We start from the raw sequence: 22,562 nt of genomic DNA, 5'->3' as shown, positions 1-22,562 counted from the left end.
CAGGTCACTGCGAGAAGAGGTGGCTGGACTAAATGGCCCAACCCAGCAGCCTCTCCTTACGTCTTTACGTTCTTGTGTCCTTAACAGCATCTAACCCACCCCTGCCCACAAATCAGAATGAGTGTTCCACAAACAGGCCACCTGGAAGTGCCCTGAATACCAAGATACAGAAAGGGAGTTGGTCCACAGCTGGCAGAAGCCGGTTCCAGTGGCATAGCGTGGGTTGCCAATGCCCGGGACCACGCATTCAACTGCCTAACAGTGTCCAAGTCGCCCAGGAGATTGCAGCCACAAAGGTAAGAAAAGAAGAGTCGTTGTCTGGAGAGGCCACTTCCAGGCTCACATGGAGCAGCTGTTTCAACTGAGAACAGGGAAGGAAGAGCGCAGCTGTAGTGAGGCCCTGCTGGGTGTTGAAATTTTGCAGCAACTGCCCCTGTGCGCCCCCCTCCATGCTACACCACTGGCTGGCCCCTTATAAGGCACAGCACCAAATGTCGCCGCCAGCCCATCGATGGGGCAGTAAACACCAGACCAGCAGGTCATCTGGGAGCAAAACCTGCCCTGCCCTGCCCTGCTGGTGAGCTCCTGCCACATCCCTCCTACTGCTGAAGACATGCCCGTCTCGGCCTGGAGGAGGCAATTGCTCTCAGCCTTTGGAAGGAAGAGTCCTTTATTAGTAAATGCTTACACCGACCTCTTGAGAAAGCGCACAGCTGAGATTACCCAACCTAATATTTCTGCTGGGCAGGGCAAGAAATATGGAGGAGCAAGGGGAATCTGGGCACGATCCCAGTCTGCAGTTTCCAGAATCAATCATGGCTCTCCGAGGGAAGGAATTCGTACCCCAAAGCAGTATTTGGGTAGAGGGTCCCGGGAGCCATTGTCACATTACAGAGGGTTCTGGGGTGCTTTTCTCAAGATTGGCAATGTCCCTTTAAAATGTCGCTGCCTGGGTGAGCCCCTGGCAAGCTGGGGTGCGTAAGGCGGGCCTGCACCAGATTAACCCCACCGTTTTGAAAATGAAAGCCGCCCGCGCCCCGACTTGTGCCTGCCCCACCTCAGGCATGCAAAGCTGCATAGGCACCCCTGGAACTGCCTGCCACTGAGTCAGGCCAATGGAGCATCTAGTCCAAGTCTCTCTTTTCCTGCATGGGGGTGGGCACATTCAGAGCCCTGCCCCCCCTTCTGCATCTTGCATTGTGCTAAGAAAATGCCCAATTCTCCCTCCCCCTGCAAAAGATCCAGCCAGCTTCCAGCTATAGGTAAAGAAAGCCACCTGGGCTACGGTTGGCAAGGAGGACAGAGCCTTCCCCAAGGTGGCGCCCCCAGAAACACCGGGGGAGCCTCACCCCGCCAGGGAAGGCTGTTCTGGGGAGATGGGGGGCAAGCGGCAAGAGGGGCAGCTCAGCGGGGGACAATGCGGCATCTGTAGGGGCGAGGGACGTTCCCTGAGCCGCTGGACAGGGGCGAGAGGTCCAGCTCCTCGCGGGGGCAGGTGGGCTGGAAGGTGAAGCGCTGGAGGAGTTTGGTGAGATACAGGAACAGCTCCATGCGCGCCAAACCTTCTCCCAGGCACAAGCGTTTCCCTGAAGAGAAAAAACAAACAAACCAGTCAACAGTTCCTTTGAGGCTTTGCATTTGTCAGCAAGAGTTTCAGCACCTAAATTTCTGTACATAAACTGCTCTCTAGCGAATGGTTACCAGACGTCCCCGTTTTCTGGGGACAGTCCCCGGATTTACAAATATGTCCCTGGACAAATTCCATCTCTGGAATGACCTCGGATTTCATTAATCTTTAACGAAAGGCCCAGATCACATTTCTTGGCCTAGAAGCTTTTGTTGCTCAACCTTAATTGCTCAAGGTAATACTTCTTCTTGGATTAAACAGACTCACCCTTCTCCTCCAGATTTCACCCTGTTTTGGCAGCACTAGAAAGTTGTTGTGATGCCACCCAGGGTGGCTGGGGCAACCCAGTAAGATGTGTGGGGTATAGTGAGATTATCATTATGGAATGGGATGTCCCTACTTTCATTAGAGAAATGTTGGAGTATTGTTACCAGACGTCCCTGTTTCCCAGGGACAGTCCCCGGATTTACAAATCTGTGCCCAGACAAAATCCGTCCCCGGAACGTCCCCGGATTTCATTTAATGTCCCCGGGTTTATATTTTAAGTGTTGTGGATTTATTAGTAGGGAATGAATGTTGCATGATGGGTTCAACGGCACAAGACACATCATATGGGGACTTCCGGTGAGGCAAAATGGCGGGCGCCATGGCAGCGGGCAGCTCCTGAAGCCAGCCATCATGGAGCAGGAATTCTAACGGGCTCTTGGATACCCCATAAGGGGGAAAGGGCAGTTTTTGTCTACAACACAATCCAGGGGGGCAATAAGAGAGCCCATTCCTTACACCTCCCCGCTCCCCACTGCCTATCTTGCCACCCCCCGACTAGGAACTCACCAGCAGAAAAGGGCATGAAGGCATCGCTTCGGCGGAAGCCGCCTTTCTCGTCCAGGAAGTGGGTAGGGTCAAAAGCTTCCGGGTTCTTGAACTGGGTGGGATCTTTGTGGACAGAGTGAAGAAGAGGCATGATGTTGGTGCCCTGTTGGGGGGGAAAGGGGAGAAGCAAGTTGGCGAGGCCAGAAACGCCCCAGAATGTGGGCTCCCATCCAGCCAGACGCTGAGAGTACCCTCAAACCACTTTGACTGCTGCTCTGGTCGCCTCCCCTGAAAAGGACTACAGAGCTGGAAAATGCTTCTGAAAATCCGTTCCTGGTTTTCCCATATCAGACATCTGGTTGCCACTGTGAGAGGCACTGGCCTGATCCAGACCCTCCAAGTGTCCCTATTTTCTAGGGACGTCCCTGATTTAGAGAGGCCATCCCAGTTTCTGATTTGATCCCGGAATGTCCCACTTTTCCTTAGGATGTCCCTATTTCCGTCGGAAGGTATGGAGTTATCCAACCCCCAAGCCATCTGAAGGCAGTCCTGTATAGGGAAGTTTTTTTAAATGTTTCATGTTTTATGTTTTTTATATCTGGGGCAACCCAATCAGATGCTTGGAGTATAAATAGTAAAATTATTAGTATGGAACCGGACGTCCCTATTTTCATCAGAGAAATGTTGGAAGGTAATGCTGATCCAAGCAGCCAGTGGCGTAGCGTGGGTTGTCAGCACCCGGGGCAAGGCAAGTAATTTGCGCCCCCTAACCCGTGGATTTGCGCACCCTAACCCTAACCCCAGATGTTGCGCCCGGTGCGGCCGGCCCCCCCCTGCACCCCCCACGCTACGCCACTGCAAGCAGCCTGTTCTTACGTTCTTAATTTATTATTTATACCCCGCCCATCTGGTTGAGTTTCCCCAGCCACTCTAGGCAGCTCCCAATCAAATGTTAAAAACAGTACAGCCTTAATTATTAAAAACTTCCCTAAACAGGGCTGCCTTCAGATGTCTTTTAAAGATAAGATAGCTGCTTATTTCCTTCACATATACTGTATTACCCCTGCCTTGGGAGGCCCTGCTGCTGCTGCTACCAGAGTTCTCCACCGCCTTTCTCTAGAGGAGAGGTCTTTCTCTCCAGGAGCTACCCTGGAGTGGCACAAAGGCTCAGAATTTCACTCTACTCAAGATGGGAAACAGAGTTCAAAACGAGAGCACTTTCTTTAGAAAGGGGGGGGTGTTTCTCCTCATCCTCTCATGAAACAGCAGCGCCATGCAGAACCATCTCCAAGCCACAACCATGACCTGAGAGGAACAGAAGGATGTCGGACTTTGCATGAACACAGCCAGAACCAATCAGAAAGCGTTTGTTCCCCATCCCACCATGAGCAGCCCAAAGATAAACTTCTCATCCCTTGGGAAGGGGGGATTTTTTATTCCCAAGCACCTTTGGGAGCACAAAGCCACGGAAGTGAGTGTCCTTGGTCACAGCGTGGGGGACCCCCAGGGGGATGAGATCAATGAATCTCTGGATCTCGTGGATCACGGCGTCCGTGTATGGCATCTTCGCCCGGTCCTCAGTCGATGGGTTGCGGTGAGGACCAATGACCTTGCTGATCTCTTCTTGGACCTTGGCTGTGGAAATAATAATAATAATAATAATAATAATAATAATAATAATAATAAATGTATATATTTATATTATAGAAGAGTGACTAGTGGGGTGCCACAGGGTTCTGTCTTGGGCCCGGTCTTATTCAACATCTTTATCAATGACTTGGATGATGGACTCAAGGGCATCCTGATCAAATTTGCAGGATCTGTCCTTCCAGTGAGCACTCAGGGCTGATTTCCTTCAGAATGGAGAGGTTTGATCTTCTTGCAGTCCATGGGACTCTCAAGAGTCTCCTCCAGCACCATAATTCAAAAGCATCAATTCTTCAGCGATCAGCCTTCTTTATGGTCCAGCTCTCACTTCCATACAGCACTCGAGATCTTAGAAAACCTAATACTGTGTGCGTGTCGGGTTAGGCTTATGTGTATGTATATTATCAGCATCATGCGTGTGGCATGTGATAGGCAGCGTGGCATAATGGTTCGAGTGTTGGACTAGGACCTGGGAGAGACCAAGTTTCAAATTCCCACCCCTTCCCTGGGTGACCTTGGCTGCCAGTCACCGCCTCTCGGCCTAGTTGTGATGGCCTGGGACTCGGACTCGGAACCAGAGGAGACTCAGTCTGCACCGGATCCTGTGCCTCAGGCATCATCTGAACCAAGCCTGGGGCCTGATCCTGAAGAATCCCAGTCTGCACAGGTTCCCTTGCAACAAACACCAGCTGGGCTGAGTCAGGGGCCTGAGCCTGCCCTGGTTCCAGATGTGGGGATGACCTCGTTGCCTCCAGCTGGGCCATCATTTACAGCTGCTCCACTATCGGTTGGGTCAGGGGAGGCTGAGGCGGCCCCTGGGTCTAGTGACCTACCGAGCTGCAGAGACGAAGTCTCCCGAGCTGCAGAGACAAAGGTCTGAGAGAAGGAGAGACCTGAGTACAGTGGTACCTCGGGTTAAGTACTTAATTCGTTCCAGAAGTCCGTTCTTAACCTGAAACTGTTCTTAACCTGAAGCACCTCCTGCTGCCGCCGCCCCACCAGAGCACGATTTCTGTTCTCATCCTGAAGCAAGGTTCTTAACCCGAGGTACTATTTCTGAGTTAGCAGAGTCTGTAACCCAAAGGATCTGTAACCTGAAGCGTATGTAACCCGAGGTACCACTGTACTTGCAGGAGGAGTCCTCGGCTTTGGGCGAAACAGGGAGGTGAGGTGCCGGGGGATCAGGACCCCGACAAAGATAAAAGGCTGTCGGACCCCGCCCCAGGTTGCGGGAGCAACATTGCTGTCTTGCCAGATCCTGCCTGAGATCCTGTACCTGTCCTTGCCTGGTTTCCTGCTGTCGTGGTTATATGGGGTTGCTCGTGCGTAAGTTGCCGCCACTCCTGGCTAGGTAGCCTGGTTAAACCTTTCCTGGCTGGACAGCCCTTCACTTCGTGGCTGTTCAGTCGCTAGCAGAATCCGTCAGTGGGCGTTTCTTGAACTTCTTCCAGCAAAGAACTTCTTTGACGCCAAGTCTACGCCTACTTTCCCTGCGCGGAAGTCTTCTGCGCAGGGTGGGTGTGGGTAGCGGAGGACCTGTGCTCTCCCTGCTGGTCTCCGGTGCAGAGTCCTGGAGCCCTCTCTCCGATTCCCCCATCCGCCCCCCTTTATCCCTGGTGTTACGCTGATTTCCTTCCCCAGCTGATGAGTCCCCTCTCTCCCTGCTGGGCCCTTCTCCGGCATCGCTTGGGAGCCTTGCCTCCACCTCTGGCTCCGATGTCAGTTCCCTGACACCTGCCTTGGCCCTGTCGGACTGACTCCTAGTGGAACCTTCGGATTCTGGACCAGTCCTGGACCGTGTTTCACGGATTACCCCCAGGCCCAGCACAGTAGCCTATCTCACAGGGTTGTGGTGAGGATAAATTGAGGAGGAAAACAACCATGTTCTCGTCCACCTTGAAAGAAGGTGAGGTATGAACATGGTCAATGGACATCAACGAGCAACGCAGTCGATGGGCCTTCCCAGCTCACCTGTGACCTCCGGGTGCTTCAGGAGGATGAGGATCCCGTAGCGAAGGGTGGTGCTGACGGACTCCGTTCCCCCAAAGAAAAGGTTGTGGGTGGTCATGACAAGCGTGTTGACGTGGAAGTGGCTGAGGGGGTCCTTCTTTTCCTGGGGAGATAGGTGGAGATACCCAGCACATGAGCTTTACACAAAGGGACGAGGCACGGGGCGTTTATCAGCTCTCTGTGACCTCACCAATCTAGTTGTGACCTGGCACTGCTAGACTTGCACGTATTTCCTGTGAAATATAATCGCCCAGGCTTTGGACCCTCCTCCATGGCAGGAAATTCTTATTAAACTCAATCTGCTAGATCTTTATGTGCCCCCTTGCCCAGATTGTCCAGAGCTTTGGGCTGGGTTGTCACCAATATGCTGATGACACTCCTCTGCTGATGGATGGCCACACCGACTCGGCCCCGGACACACTGACCAGATGCTTGGAAGCTGTGACTGGATGGTTTCGTGGGAGCCGATTGAAACTAAATCCTTCGAAGACAGAGGTCCTCTGGCTGGGTCGGGATGGCATGGGGATGAGGGACTGAGGCATCTGATCAAGGCCTGTATTTTAAAATGAGCTTAACGATTTGCAAATGTTTAATGGCAGGCAGAAAACCAGCTGGCTCAGGACTTTGGCAGTTGTTTATCCTCCTGGACAAGGGCCCCCCTGATTTATAGTAGTAGCAGGAGACAGGTTTCTCAAGGTTGTAAAAGGGAAATACAGGCTGGGAGCAAAGGTTACACTGACCCTACATATTACAGAATACAATGAAGCTGCAAAAACACTAATTAAGAGTTGGTAAATAGTAAGATCTCTGTTTAGATAGAACTTAATACCACGAGCCATCTATTTTAGCCATTTGTTTTGGAATGTAGGGGCAAAAGGGGCAAAAGGTGATCTGGTAATTAAGGTGCCTTGTTGAGGCAAATGTAAGATATATGGCTACTTGTCTGCCATTTATGGATAGAAGGAAATATAGCTCTTTGTCTCCCATAAAAGGTAATAGGAAATGGGTGTATCTTTTATGATTGGTTCTAGCAAACAGCCAATAGGAATTTCAACCAGGCTGATTGGACAGAGGCAGCCGAAGGAGGAGCAAGGGGGCTGGGCTGAGGAAATATAAGTGCTGGCCATCAGGGCTGGAGAGAAGGCAGAGCTTTGGTAACCATATACCACTGTGCCTATCATTTATTTGTCTGACAAATAAATTATTATTTTAATTTCTCTATTGCTGCGTTGAATATTTCATTCCAGCTAAGCGTTAACCACAAGCAGGGTGCTACAGGACCAATTCCCTTTTCTTGCGGGGGCCTAATTACTGCCATTGCCTTCCGTTAAGAGTCTGGGTGTAATCCTTGACGCCTCCCTTTCCATGGAGGCGCAGGGTACAGTAACAGCCAAGGCAACATTTTATTATTGATTGTTAGCCACCCTGAACCCAGTCTTGGCTGGGGAGGGTGGGGTATAACTACAATTATTATTATTATTATTATTATTATTATTATTATTATTATTATTGGCTGGCAGCTGGCATAATCTGGCCGTCTTGCCTTCTTTGACGGCCGTTCCTCTCCCTCTTGGGATGCCTTGGGGAGGAAGGTTGGATGGACTGCGATGGAGGGAGCCTCGCTGTTTTCAAGAGGGAGGAAGTCACAGACCAGCAAATTCGGGTTCCACAATTAAAGCCGATTTAGCCAATTTAGGTTGCACAATTAAGGCTGATTTAGCAACAAACAAACACACACATGCAACCCAAAACATTCCGGACTTTAAAAAGATGAAAAAATATTTTTAAAAATATTTTAAAGAATCAGCGAGGCTCCTCACAGAGTCCCTGCCATGGGAGCATATTCACCCAGTGCTTTGCGAGTTGCACTGGCTCCCGGTGGAGTATCGGGTCAGGTTTAAGGTGCTGGTTTTGACCTTTAAAGCCCTTTGTAGCTTAGGGCCCTCGTATTTACGGGGCCGCCTCTCCTGGTCTGCCCCGCAGAGGACCTTAAGGTCTGTGAATAATCATAGTGTAGAGGTCCTGGGCCCTAAGGAAGTCAGACTATCCTCCACCAGGGCCAGGGCCTTCTCAGTGATGGCTCCGACCTGGGGGAATGCTCTGTCCCATGAGACCAGGGCCCTGCAGGATTTAACTTCCTTCCGCAGGGCCTGTAAGACAGAGCTATTCCACCTGGCTTTCAATTTGAACTTAGCCTGATCTTTTATTTCCCTTCTCTTCCCTCCCTCTCCCCTTTTTATGAAGATTACCTGCTCTGGGATCCCACAGCTAATTCTCCCCTGGTCTCCTCGCTGGCCCGAATAGGACTAATTTAACCAGCTATCCCTGGTGATCATCTAATGTTTATTGGATGGATTTCCCCCCTAAACTGATTTTTGAATTCTGAATTTATTGTTATTCACAGTTTATACTGTATTTTAATGTGTTTTATGTTGCAGCAATTAAGTGTTTTAAATTTGTTGTTAGCCGCCCTGAGCCCGGTTTTTGAACCAGGAAGGGCGGGGTATAAATAAAACTGTATTATTTATTATTCTTTATTATTTCTGTTTACTTGACAGGAGGCACCTCTAATTTGTTTGTGATCTATAATACCTGGCAAATGAGCTTGAAATATATGTGAGCTGTCTAACAAAAACAGGGGCCAGCGGTGTCCAACTTTTGACACTTTATGAAAGCGTATTTATTCACACACCCCAGGGCCTTCGCTGGTCAGGGGCACCAAGGCCATGGATAATTGTTTGGTCATAGTTGAAGAAACTGGTTTTTAATCTTTTGCTTGTATTGTATTGTACTGTATTGTACTGGCAATCTTGTATTGCCTTGAAGTTTTAACGGAAGGCAGTATCTAAACATTTTAAATAAGCACATTATGCAAGAACGTGGTGTTGCAAAGGAAGCTATTCATCTCAGTTTGTCTAAGGCTTTCTCAGTTACACACATTCCTCTGAAGCGATAGTTTGCAGAAGTTGTGGTGAACAGTTAAACATTGCCACAGGAGGCAATGATGGCCACTAACTTGCGTGGCATTAAAAGAGGACTGGACCAATTCATGGAGGAAGAGAGGGCTGTCTGTGGCTCCTGGCCAGGAGCTTGCACAGTTGGAGGCAGCAAAGCCACAGAATCTCAGTTGCTGGAAACCCCAGGAGGGGAGAGGCTCTTATGGTCGGATCCTGCTTGTGGGCTTCCTTTTCGGGCATCTGCTAAGTCTGGGCTAGAGGGGCCCTTGGCCTGATCCATCAGGCTCTTCTTATGTCCTTGTTTGTTGGCTTTTAATCTTTGCAACCGTAATACGCTTTTCACGGATCTTTGGAGATTTGCATCTCTTGGATATTACATTGATCCTACTTGCTGTTCGTCCTTCCCGAGAGAGTAATTTCAGGGCAGGTGTGGCACCTGAGCATTGCAAATGGTGCTGCACAACACACACACACCCCTTTTTGGACATGTCCCAAATCCAGGGCTTACCTGGGACGGGGCTCAGGTTACCCCACACCTGCCCCTGTCTTGGCCTGCACCAAAAGACGGGGAGATTATCTCCAAGGTGAGCAAACAGGCAACAAGGCGAGGCCTCCATTGTCCATGGCAGAACACAGCCTCGCCCTTTGTGAAGCTACCAGGAAGCTGCCCTGATGCCCCCAGCCAGGAACGCCCCCCCTGCCCTTTCCCTGCCGGCCCCAGGTGAGAAGAAGCACGTAGACAAGGACTTAGCCCCTTCTCCACCCCCCAAAGCCCAAGGGCTCACCTCTTGCATTTTGAGCAGGAAGCTATCGATGAAGTCGCGAGGGCAGCTGGGGTCGAAGGTCGCCTGGTGCTCCTTGACCATTTCCAGAATGAAGAGCCGCAACTTCTCAAAATTGGCAAAAAGTTGCTTGTGAGGTCCAGGCAGGTAGCGCAGGATGTGGGGGAAAGTGTTGTACAACTAGGGAGGGAGGAGAAGACGAAAGATGGAAGGCCCCAACCCTGCAAGTACTCGCTTGTGCGAGAGGGCAAGTGTTTCAGGGAGAGTCTGCCTTCCACAATCCAGCTCAAAAACAAAATCCTCAGGGATGTCAAAATGGGGAAGCAGAGATGTTTTTGAGAAATAAACAAATGAATTGAGAAATTCCATTCCATCAGAAGAGACTTGCTTCCACTTTGCTGAGAAAATACACAAGGGAGGACTTTACTAGGCTCCAGAGGAAGGAAGGAAGGAAGGAAGGAAGGAAGGAAGGAAGGAAGGAAGGAAGGAAGGAAGGAAGGAAGGAAGGAAGGAAGGAAGGAAAGAAGGAAAGAAGGAAGTCCTGGATTTGTGGAGGAAGCTGCACAGGAATTCTGTCTACATCCCCTTAGGACAGAACATGAGCAGCATTATTCTTATTCTTATTCTTTATTATTATTATTATTTATACCCCACCCATCTGGCTGGGTTTCCCCAGCCACTCTGGGTGGCTTCCAACAAAGTATTAAAATACAATACAGTAGTCTGTTAAACATTAAAAGCTTCCCTAAACAGGGCTGCCTTCAGATGTCTTCTAAAAGTCTGGTAGTAGTTCTTCTCTTTGACATCTGGTGGGAGGGCGTTCCACAGGATGGGCGCCACCACCGAGAAGGCCCTCCGCCTGGTTCCCTGTAACTTGGCTTCTCACAGTGAAGGAACCGCCAGAAGGCCCTCGGTGCTGGACCTCAGTGTCTGGGCAGAACAGCATCCAGGTGTTTTCAGTCAGCCTTCACCCACCTGGTGTTTTGGCAGAAGTAGGAGCTCCAAACATCTGGAGGGCATCAGGTGGGTGCAGTCTGACTTAAGTCGACCTGCTGCTTTTATAATGGTCATGGAACATGAGGAAAGGAATGGAAGTGGCTCTTTCTCTAACTCCACATGAAACACTCTCTTTGAAATAGTCCCTTCTCACCCAAGCCGCCCTTTAAATGAAAAGGAGCCCACATGGGGGGCACACAGCAGTTTTATGCTGAAAGTCCCCCAAGCATCAGTGGTAGTCCCCAACCCAGATGGCTTCAAAAGAGGATCAGACACATCCGTGGAAAAAAAGAGAACTGTTGATGTCATGTCAGGTAGCCAGGGTAACTAGGCTCCACCTCCACAACTGGAGACAGTAGTATTTCTGAATCTCGGTTGCAGGAAACCACGAGAGGTGAGAGCTGCTCTTGCGTTCATGCTCTGCTTGTGGGTTTCCCTTGAGGGCATCTGGCTGCTCCCCGAGAGAAGAGGTTGCTGGACTAGATCCTCTGGCTCTGCACTTTTGCTTTGCTCCAAGCGATGGAGACTTTGTCCCTCTGCCTCCATTGCTCTTTCGGAAGCATTGACGGGACTTCTCCATCTGCAAACCCTGAAGGGCACCCCCTCTCTGTGTCCCTTCATAAGGCTACGACATTGGGCTGGTCATGTTGTGTGGATGCCTGATTATCGTCTTCCAAATAATAATAATGAGAAGAAGAAGAAGAAGAAGAAGAAGAAGAAGAAGAAGAAGAAGAAGAAGAAGAAGAAGAAGAAGAAGAAGAAGAAGAAGAAGAAGAAGAAGAAGAAGAAGAAGAAGAAGAAGTTCTTATTATTTGTACCCCACCCATCTGGCTGGGTTTCCCCCAAGCACTTTGGGTGGCTTCCAACAAAGATTAAAAATACATGAAAATGTCACACATTAAAAACTTCCCTGAACAGGGCTGTCTTCTAAATGACAGGTAGTTGTTTATCTCTTTGACATCTGATGGGAGGGCGTTCCACAGGGTAGGTGCCACTACCGAGAAGGCCCTCTGCCTGGTTCCCTGTAGCTTCGCTTCTCACAATGAGGGAACCGCCAGAAGGCCCTCGGCACTGGACCACAGTGTCCGGGCACAACGATGGAGGTGGAGATGCTCCTTCAGGTATACTGGGCCTTTGAGGCCGTTTAGGGCTTTAAAGGTCAACACCAACACTTTGAATTGTGCTCGGAAACGTACTGGGAGCCAATGTAGGTCTTTCAAGACCGGTGTTATGTGGTCTCAGTGGCCGTCCCCAGTCACCAGTCTAGCTGCTGCATTCTGGATTAGTTGTAGTTTCCAGGTCACCTTCAAAGGTAGCCCCACGTAGAGCGCATTGCAGTACTCCATGCGGGAGATAACTAGAGCATGCTCCACTCTGGCCAGACAAAAACAACTCTACTCCAAACTAAAAAATGGAAAGTGTAATGCTGGTGGACAACAAAAGAGGTTCAAAGGCAAATCTTTGAAAATGTAATATAAACACCGACAACTGGGAAACACTGGCCTACAAGCGCTCCAACTGGGCTTTGAAGACACTCGAACTCAGGACAAAATGTGCTAAGAGGAAGGCACGCTTGGCAAATCCATACCGTGACCAACTCTCGCCCGGAAATCAATGTCTCCACCGTGGAAGAATGTGTGGATCCAGAATTGACCTCCACACTTATGAGCTCATTGTTATAACCATGCTTATGGAAGACAATCTTACTCGGCTACGAGTGATAGAAGAAGAAGAAGAAGAAGAAGAAGAAGAAGAAGAAGAAGAAGAAGAAGAAGAAGAAGAAGAAGAAGAAGTGTATCCCCCACTTTCTTAATTTGGAGTCCCCCCAAAAAGGGGACGTCGTATACATGGGGGCGTGTTATACACAGAAAAATATGGTACATGGCAGCATAGGCTATTGGCTGGGCGGTGCCTTGAATGAATAAACATTTCTGAAATTGTGATACATAGAGCCTTCTGAAAGTGAATGTGAAGGGGAAAGTCTGGCCTATTTCTCCATACTTGAGCAATGGTCAACCTATCCACAGCCAACAAATGTAGAAAAAGAGTTTCACAAACCAGTTCTGCATTGCAAGCTTTGAATATTTATGATAAACAGAACCAGACATCAAGATTCACTGGTGTGTATACTTGGCTACGAGTGATCGCGAAAGAAAGAAAGAAAGAAAGAAAGAAAGAAAGAAAGAAAGAAAGAAAGAAAGAAAGAAAGAAAGAAAGAAAGAAAGAAAGAAAGAAGAAAAGAAGAAATATCAAGGGTTCTTTGCCATAATGGCTATGTTCATAGAATCATAGAATCATAGAGTTGGAAGAGACCACAAGGGCCATCGAGTCCAACCCCCTGCCAAGCAGGAAACACCATCAGAGCACTCCTGACATATAGTTGTCAAGCCTCTGCTTAAAGACCTCCAAAGAAGGAGACTCCACCACACTCCTGGGCAGCAAATTCCACTGTCAAACAGCTCTTACTGTCAGGAAGTTCATCCTAATGTTTAGGTGGAATCTTCTTTCTTGTAGTTTGGATCCATTGCTCCGTGTCCGCTTCTCTGGAGCAGCAGAAAACAACCTTTCTCCCTCCTCTATGTGACATCCTTTTATATATTTGAACATGGCTATCATATCACCCCTTAACCTCCTCTTCTCCAGGCTAAACATGCCCAGCCCTTAGTCGTTCCTCATAAGGCATCGTTTCCAGGCCTGTGACCGTTTTGGTTGCCCTCCTCGGGACACGTTCCAGTTTGTCAGTGTCCTTCTTGAACTGTGGTGCCCAGAACTGGACACAGTACTCCAGGTGAGGTCTGACCAGAGCAGAATACAGTGGCACTATTACTTCCCTTGATCTAGATGCTATACTCCTATTGATGCAGCCCAGAATTGCATTGGCTTTTTTAGCTGCCGCGTCACACTGTTGGCTCATGTCAAGTTTGTGCTCAACCAAGACTCCTAGATCCTTTTCCCATGTACTGCTCTCAAGCCAGGTGTCACCCATCTTGTATTTGTGCCTCTCATTTTTTTTGCCCAAGTGCAATACTTTACATTTCTCCCTGTTAAAGTTCATCTTGTTTGTTTTGGCCCAGTTCTCTAATCTGTCAAGGTCGTTTTGAAGTGTGATCCTGTCCTCTGGACAGGATGTCCACCTGCCTCTGTCTGCCTCTGAATGCCACTATCTGGGAACGCCAGGCTAGAGGGGGCCCCTTTGGCCTGATACAGCTGACAGGCTCACCTGGCTTTCTGCCTTTCTGCCTTCCCAAGGGATCGGGACTCACCTGGGCACAAGGCGAGCTGAAGATGCGGAAGTTGTCATTCATCAGTCCCACCAAAGTCAGGAATTTCTTGTCCTCATAGTCAAACCGGTCCCCGAAAACGATGGAGCAGATGACATTGGAGACGGCGTGGCCGAGGGTGAGGGTGAGGTCAGAGGGCTCTCCTGCAAAAGGGACAGGTGGAAAGGCCAGAACTTCGCAGGTGTGTGTGTGGCCCCGCCCAACCCCACCTGCCTCAAGGAACAGCAAACGCACCTTTGGTCTTCGCCAGCTCTTGCACCAGGTACTGGGCCTCCTCCTGGATCCGTTCCTCAATGCTGCGCTTCCCCATCCCAAAATTGCGCAGCGTTTGTATCGTAAAACGGCGCAAGACCTTCCATTTCTCCCCTTGAGACAAGGAAATCCCTATGGGGGGGGGAGAAGACATTGGCATGAGACATCGCTCAAAGAGATAGCAATGGCTGGAGCCCTTAAGAGTGTGCGCAGTACATAGCTGTCAACTTTCAGATTTGAAAATAAGGGATCAGCAGCCTCACCTGTCCTGGGGACAGTCTACGGGATATCTAACAATCCGGGATAGCAGCGGGAAGCAGCGGGAAACGGCGCTGGAATAAGGGAATTTCCCACACAAAAAGGGAAGGTTGACAGGTATGGTACCAGGGAGGCAGAAGCAGATCCATCATCATCATCATCATCATTATTATTATTATTATTATTATTATTATTATTTAAGACAAGGTGAGCCCATCCAGCCCAGCAGGTACCTCCAGGATGCCCTCAGGCACCACACAAAGCCAACAGCTCACTCCCACTGTTGCTCTCCAAAGCAAATGTCATGCAGAGGTAGACTGCCTCTACACGTGGAGGTTCCACTGAGCCCCCACAATCACGCCTCCCCTCCACCACCTTGAATTTCTCCATTCCTTTTCCGAAGTCATCTAAGCCAGTGTCGCGTGGGGAAATTTTTCATAGGGGAACATTTAAGCGCTAGCTTGCGAGGGGCGTGAGATGTCATGCGTGTGAAGTTGTGAGGTCCTGACGTCGCACTCTTGAGCACCATGCCTCGCCCTCTAAGCTGGGCAGAAGCGCCCTGGGCTTTGTAAAGAAAGTGCTAGGGCTCTGGCAGGATGCTGGAAACCTGCTGCCTCCGTCCAAAAGACGGGTGGGATTTGGGAAGATGGCAGAATGGATTCTGGACCCATCAGAGCCTCGTTCCACCCTCCCTAAACTGGGCAGAAGCTTCCTGGGCTTTGGGAAGGAGGCACCAGGGGGAAATTTAGGGGAATAGCCTAGTCCCCTTAGTCCAATGACCGCACGCCCCTGGTCTAAGCTATTTGCCGTCACTACATATTGGGGCGTCCTGAGGAACCAAAAACTCTGCCCTCCTCCCCCTTCATTTTATATAGAACTATAGTTGGAAGTAAAGTAGAGACATCACCTTGCCAACAAAGGTCCATATAGTAAAAGCCATGGTTTTCCCAGTAGTGATGTATGGAAGTGAGAGCTGGACCATAAAGAAGGCTGATCGCCAAAGAATTGACACTTTTGAATTATGGTGCTGGAGGAGACTCTTGGGAGTCCCATGGACTGCAAGAAGATCCAACCTCTCCATTCTGAAGGAAATCAGCCCTGAGTGCTCACTGGAAGGACAGATCCTGAAGCTGAGGCTCCAAGACTTTGGCCACCTCATGAGAAGAGAAGACTCCCTGGAAAAGACCCTGATGTTGGGAAAGATGGAGGGTGCAAGGAGAAAGGGACAATAGAGGACGAGATGGTGGGACAGTGTTCTCGAAGCGACCAGTGTGAGTTTGACCAAACTGCAGGAGGCAGTGGAAGACAGGAGTGCCTGGCGTGCTCTGGTCCAGGGGGTCACAAAGAGTCGGACACGACTAAATGACTAAACAACATCTAGTCCAACCCCCTGCAATGCAGGAATCTCAACTAGATCATACATGACAGGTGGCCATCCAACCTTTGGTTAAAAGTCTCCAAGGAAGGAGAGTCTACCACAGGGGTGGGCAAACTTTTTCAGCAGGGGGCCAGTCCACTGTCCCTCAGACCTTGTGGGGGGGGGGCGGACTATATTTTGAAAAAATAATACATGATTTCCTATGTCCCACAAATAACCCAGAGATGCATTATAAATAAAAGGACACATTCTACTCATGCAAAAACATGCTGATTCCAGGACTGATTTAGAAAGCGATTTGGCTGGATAGACAACTGGCTTTAAGAAGACATCTGAAGGCAGCCCTGTTTAGGGAAGTTTTTAATGTTTAATGCCGTATTGTGTTTTTAATATCCTGTTGGAAGCTGCCCAGAGTGGCTGGGGAGACCCGGACAGATGAGCAGGGTATAAGTAATAATAATAATAATAATAATAATAATAATAATAATAATAATAATAATTGCAGCAGATAACAAACTTCCTCCATCTTGCACAGGACAACCTTTGGATGTAAAGAGGCTATCTTGTTCCTGTCACCTGTCAATCTCCTCTTCTCCAGGTTGAACATGCCCAACTCTATCTCTCTGATCATGCCGCCTATGCTTTTGCCCAAACTGAGAAACATTAGAGGCTTTCTCCAAGAGAGGTGTTGAGACCCTCCTTCGAATCTCATCGCTCTTTCCTGCCCCTTCTCCATCCCTGCCCCTCTCTTTTTAGGAATTAACACACACACACACCCCTCCCCGCTCAGACACACCCGCCCCACCTGCAAGCGGAGGAAGCACGCAGGCTCACCATCCCCTCGAGTGAAGTCGAAAATCACCGGCAAGTCTCCGCGGGCACTGAACTCCTCGGCTTGGTCCACCAGGGCCTCCTTCACCACTTGGTACCCGCAGAGAACCACAAAGGGCTGAGAGCCCAGGTAGATGGTGTAGATAGATCCGTAGCGCTGGCTGAGCTGGAGGCAGAGGGAGAAAAGGGGGGAGGGAACCACGGGGTGCAGAAAGGACGTCGGGATCAGGTCCAAGGGAGCCCGGCTGGTCCAGCATCCAGTTCCCACAGGGGCTGGACAGTTGCCTCTTTGGGGAAGCCAGCAAGCAGGATTCGAACTCAGGTTTGCCCCTCCCTTAGCCTCTTCTCAATTGCAAACAGGTGTCTTCCTAAAGGATCGCAGCAGCATTTAGCTGACCCCCCCACCCCCACCCCAAGGGGCTGACCTTACCTCCAACATTGACTTCACCGTGTTCTTCATGTCCAGGAGGAGCAGATTGCCCACGATGGGGAGCGGCCGGGGTCCTGGGGGAAGATGCCCCCTCTTGCCCTGCCTGCTCCCTTTGAAGAGCATCAGCAGGCAGGCGATGCAGATAGCCAGAAGGGCGGCCGTGGCTGCGCTGAACTCCATGCCAGCCTCCTTGCCCAACTCAAAAGAAGTCTCCTGGTCGGGCTTGGGCTCAGATGCCAGCCTGCCTCATTCCTGGTGTGCCCACAAAACCTGATCCATGGAGAAGGAGGCGGGCACAGCCGACAATAGAACCGAGTGGCAATTGCGTAACTCCACACCGAGAGGGTCCAAAACTTCTTAGCGTTTTACTTTTGGGACGCAATCAAACAAAAAACCCCCCAGATCAAACGTAGCAACAATAAGGAGGGGGGAGGGTTTGTTTCGTCTGGTTAATTAAATCCGTTTATGTAAGATGAGAGTTTGTAGAATTTGGAACTGCATAATATTTCTAACTGGTAAATTTGTCTGTAACCCATCTAAGAAATCAGTTTGCACTTTCTGCTTCTCCTGCCTCGATCTTCTTTTCCACATTTTTTTACAAATTAATATACAGTATATCACAATTTTAGGTTGGGGGCATTTATAGATTTATACAAAAATAAGAAAAGGAATTTATCTGAAAGCCTTTCCTCCTTTTTTTCTTTTTCTGTCTTCTTTGGGGTTTATTTATTTTAATAAACTCTTCTTATTACTAGGTTTAGAACAATCTTGTGGGTGGGGTTTTTTTCTGACTATCAAGTGTATATAAATTTTATGAAATAAAAGGAAAAGGAAATAATTTACCCCTAGAGGGGGTAAATGCAGTCTGGGAAGCCAGACGCTCCAAGTGTCCCTATTTTCCAGGGACGTCACTGATATAGAGAAACGGTCCCGGTTCCTGTTTTGATCCCAGAATGTCCCACTTTCCTTAGGATGTTCCTATATTCAATGGAGAAATGTTGGAGGGTATGAAGTTATTCAGCCCCTAAGCCGCCTGAAGGCAATCCTGTACAGGGAAGTGTTTTTTTTCCAAAAAAAATATGCTTAATGTTTTATTATGTTTTTACATATGTTGGAAGCTGCCCAGAGTGACTGGGGCAACCCAGTAAGATGTGTGGGTAAAATTATTAGTAAAATTATCGTTATGGAACAGTGGCGTAGCGTGGGGGGTGCAGGGGGGGTCGGCTGCACCGGGCGCAACATCTGGGGGGGCACGCTCCACGAGTTAGGGGGCGCAAAATCCACAGGTTAGGGGGCACAAATTACTTGCCTTGCCCCAAGTGCTGACAACTCACGCTACGCCACCGTTATGGAATGAGATGTCCCTATTTTCATCGGAGAAATGTTGGAGGGTGTGGAAAGCTGAATGGGTAACCCAAATAAGGCCATATTTGTTTCTAGGGTGGCCAGAAAAGCACTGGACTTTTCCTGCTTCAGTCATGAATCAGTGGTGCTGTCATCACCCTAAAAGTGTGAGCTGTCCAGCCTTTTCTGTCAGTTGTAAGACCCTGAAGGAAGGGACTTACCCCCACCCAGTTTGTCTATCCTGGTTCACAGTGCTTTTTTAAAAAACAGGGGGAAAGGTGCCAGAACCCCCCATGAAGCATTCCCTCAGATGAAAATAGGGACGTCCGAGGGACGCAGTTGGTGCTGTGGTCCAAACCACTGAGCCTAGGGGTTGCCGATCAGAAGGTCGGCGGTTCGAATCCCCGTGACGGGGTGAGCTCCTGTTGCTCGGTCCCTGCTCCTGCCAACCTAGCAGTTCAAAAGCACGTCAAAGTGCAAGTGGATAAATAGGTCCCGCTCCGGCGGGAAGGTAAACGGCATTTCCGTGAGCCGCTCTCCAGAAGCGGCTTACTCATGCTGGAAAAACTGTCTGCAGACAAACGTCAGCTCCCTCTGCCAGCAACCCCAAAGTCGTCTGCGACTGGACTTAACTGTCAGGGGTTCCTTTACCTTTTTAAGGAAAAGTGGGACATTCTGGGATCAAATCAGAACCTGGGATGGCTTCTGTAAAACCAGAACTGTCTATGGAAAATAAGGACACTTCACTTGTAGGGTCTTCATGAAGTTGTTAATGTAAGTGCCGCACTTTTAAAGTTTTTTTGGGGAGAAGGTGCTGGTTCTAAGTACCCTTTTTTACTTTTTATTTTGTTAGAGCGTTTATTAATTTTCCAATAAAAACATCCAATTAACAGTCAAATCATAATCCAATAGAAATAAAAAAAAAAATCCAATTGTCTTGCAAATTTGCTTCTGGTTTTACGGCTTCCCACGGCCTGAACTTCAAAGCAACTCCGAATTCTCAGTCCTGCCTCTCATGATATTTCCATATCCGATTTTATCTCTCCAAACTTCTTTGCCTCTGGCTCTGTGATCTTCAACGTGTCAAAAAACACGAATAATCTTTCCACCTCCGAGTGCAGACTTGTTTATATTATGTTCCCTTGCTCAGCAGCAAGAATACTCATCGCAAAGCATTGGAAGACACAAGACCTACCCACTCTGGAAGAATGGCAGATGAAGGTGATGGACTACATGGAACTGGCGGAAATGACTGGCAGAATCCGAGACCAGGGAGAAGAATTGGTGGAAGAAGATTGGAGGAAATTTAAAATTTATTTACAGAAACATTGTAAAATTTTTGAATGTTAATGACATTGAAATGAACTGAAGGGGTTCTAGCAGCAAGGTAAAAAATAAGATTGGATTGATAATTGGATATGAATTTGCTGAACTAATTTTCAAAAGGGATGCAAAAAAGGGAGATGTGAGGAAGTCAGGAAAATAAGTGAATCAAAGATGAGGAATTAAAAAGAGGGATTTTTTGTGTTTCTTTTAATGTGCTTTTTTCTTTTTCTTTTTTCTTTTTTTTTCTAAGTTAAATTTCTGTATTTTTTGTATTTTATAACTTTATATTTTTGTGTATGTGTTTTTTCCTTTTTCTGTTGGTTGTTATTCTTAAAGCTTAATAAAATATCATTATATATATATATATATATATATATATATATATATATATATATATATATATATATTTGCTTTCGTAGATTTTCACGGGTACAGGAATGCAGGTTTTGGTGTCCTCGGGTGTCTTCCCGTGTAAAAGTTGGGGTGTCTAGGCGACGTTTCGACGAGGTCTCACTCGTCATCTTCAGGCTGGTGCTTTCGGCTTCTTGTTACTGGAACAGAGCAGGATCTCAGTGTTTGAGTTCCTATAAATACTGTTGAGGGGGTGTGGTGTATAGCCTCCAATGTTCTGGGCAGAGAGGAAGTTCCCAGGCTAGTGTGCCTTTTCTTCTTTTGTTCCTTAATTACTTGAGGGATATCTTGAGTGATTTCTTGAGTGATATCCTGAGTACCACTTAGGTGGGTCATTAGGTGTGGATTAGTTGCTAAAGTCTTTGTGTCTTGACCTCTTGAACTTTGTGAAGAGTTTTTCTGAGAAGATGGCTGTACTGCACTTAGTTGTGCTCTGGCTTGGCTTCGTGTATAGGCCTTCGTGTATGGACTTCAGCCCTATGCAGAATCCATCTCTTCACACGTTCCAAACTCCTTCCAGTTCATAGAAACAATAAAGAAGCAAAACCTACATCCTAATGACCTACTTGTGAGCTTCGATGTTGTATCTCTCTTCACACAAGTGCCCATTAATGAAGCCTTGACAGCCATTCAAAACAAATACAATCCCCCCGAATACATCTTGGACCTGACCAACCACTGCCTAACCAACACGTACTTCATCCACAATGGACAAAGATACAAACAGATAGAAGGAGCACCTATGGGATCACCCCTCTCACCGGTCATCGCAAACCTGTACATGGAACACTTTGAAACCAATGCTTTAGACAAGTCAGAACACAAACCCAAACTTTGGCTCAGATATGTTGACGACACCTTTGTAATTTGGCCACACGGGAAGGAAAAACTGGATAGCTTCCTCACACATCTCAACAGCCTACACCCCAAAATACAATTCACTATGGAAATAGAAGCCAACAACCAACTTCCCTTCCTTGACGTCCTAATCTACAAAAAACCTGATGGCTCCCTAGGACACACTATCTACCGGAAAAAAACACACACCAACCGCTACTTACATGCACAATCACACCACCACCCTGCACAAATAAACTCCGTAGCCAAGACTCTCATCTCCAGAACCAAACGCCTGGCTGACAAAGACCACTTGACAACTGAGTTACAGAATCTCTCAAATGTGTTAATTGCCAATGGATACCAGCAAAACAGGGTTACGAAGCTAATCCAAAAAGAAACACCCCCCAAAAACCAAGACACAGAAGAAAACAATGGCATGGCCCTCCTTCCTTATATCAAGGGCACTACAGATAAAATTAGCAAAATCCTCCATAAACACAATATCAAAACAGCCTTTTGCACCAACCAAAAAATAGCCAATATCCTCAGAAACCCCAAGGATAAAATCCAGTTGGAAAACCAAGGGGTCTATGAAATACCCTGCAAAGTCTGCCCAGCCACGTACATTGGACAAACAAACAGACGAATAAATGCACGTATCGCAGAACACAAGAATGCCGTCAAAAAAGAAGAAAAAACTTCCTCTCTTTTCCAACACATGAAAGAAACAGGACACGAAATTAATTTTGCAGATTCCAAATTGCTCTTTAACATGGAACATCACCACAAGAGAATAATCATGGAAGCCATCGAGATAGAGAAACACCCTCACAACATGAACAAGCGTGACGACACATCCCGCTTGCCAGACATCTGGAAATTAGCCCTCCCCACAAAAACTGACACCAGATCCAGAGGCACACAGAACGCCATCACCAATCAACCACACCAGACCCAAACCCAGACCCTCTCCACAGATAAATTACAGACACCATCCAGTAGCCAAACCATGGTGGCACCTCCGGATGCTGCACCCCCCTGCAATCCCTACACAGATCTGGCTGACACAGGCCACAAAACCACAGCTCGCCCCTATACACGAAGCCAAGCCAGAGCACAACTAAGTGCAGTACAGCCATCTTCTCAGAAAAACTCTTCACAAAGTTCAAGAGGTCAAGACACAAAGACTTTAGCAACTAATCCACACCTAATGACCCACCTAAGTGGTACTCAGGATATCACTCAAGAAATCACTCAAGATATCCCTCAAGTAATTAAGGAACAAAAGAAGAAAAGGCACACTAGCCTGGGAACTTCCTCTCTGCCCAGAACATTGGAGGCTATACACCACACCCCCTCAACAGTATTTATAGGAACTC

General features: G+C 48.2%; 1 protein-coding gene and 1 long non-coding RNA gene across 2 annotated transcripts in view; both read right to left on the bottom strand.

The window, feature by feature from the left end:
• LOC309376281 overlaps nucleotides 1–22,562 on the bottom strand; it is a 58,799-nt gene that overhangs the window by 1,857 nt on the left and 34,380 nt on the right. The window lies entirely within an intron of this gene.
• LOC309376047 (cytochrome P450 2F1-like) lies at nucleotides 653–17,611 on the bottom strand. Its single transcript, XM_081922200.1, has 9 exons — nucleotides 17,263–17,611; nucleotides 16,836–16,998; nucleotides 14,348–14,497; nucleotides 14,096–14,256; nucleotides 9,840–10,016; nucleotides 6,059–6,200; nucleotides 3,888–4,075; nucleotides 2,462–2,603; nucleotides 653–1,586 (listed from the first exon to the last, which is right to left on the bottom strand). Exons 1-9 carry the CDS (start codon nucleotides 17,440–17,442, stop codon nucleotides 1,405–1,407), a joined length of 1,485 nt encoding a protein of 494 aa, XP_081778326.1. The 5' UTR covers nucleotides 17,443–17,611; the 3' UTR covers nucleotides 653–1,404.

This window comes from Podarcis melisellensis (genome assembly GCF_964234715.1).
Source record: "Podarcis melisellensis genome assembly, chromosome: 8".
Classification (NCBI taxonomy): Eukaryota; Metazoa; Chordata; class Lepidosauria; order Squamata; family Lacertidae; genus Podarcis; species Podarcis melisellensis.
Note: the sequence above shows the minus strand (reverse complement) of the source record. Positions and strands in the feature narration are given on the sequence as shown.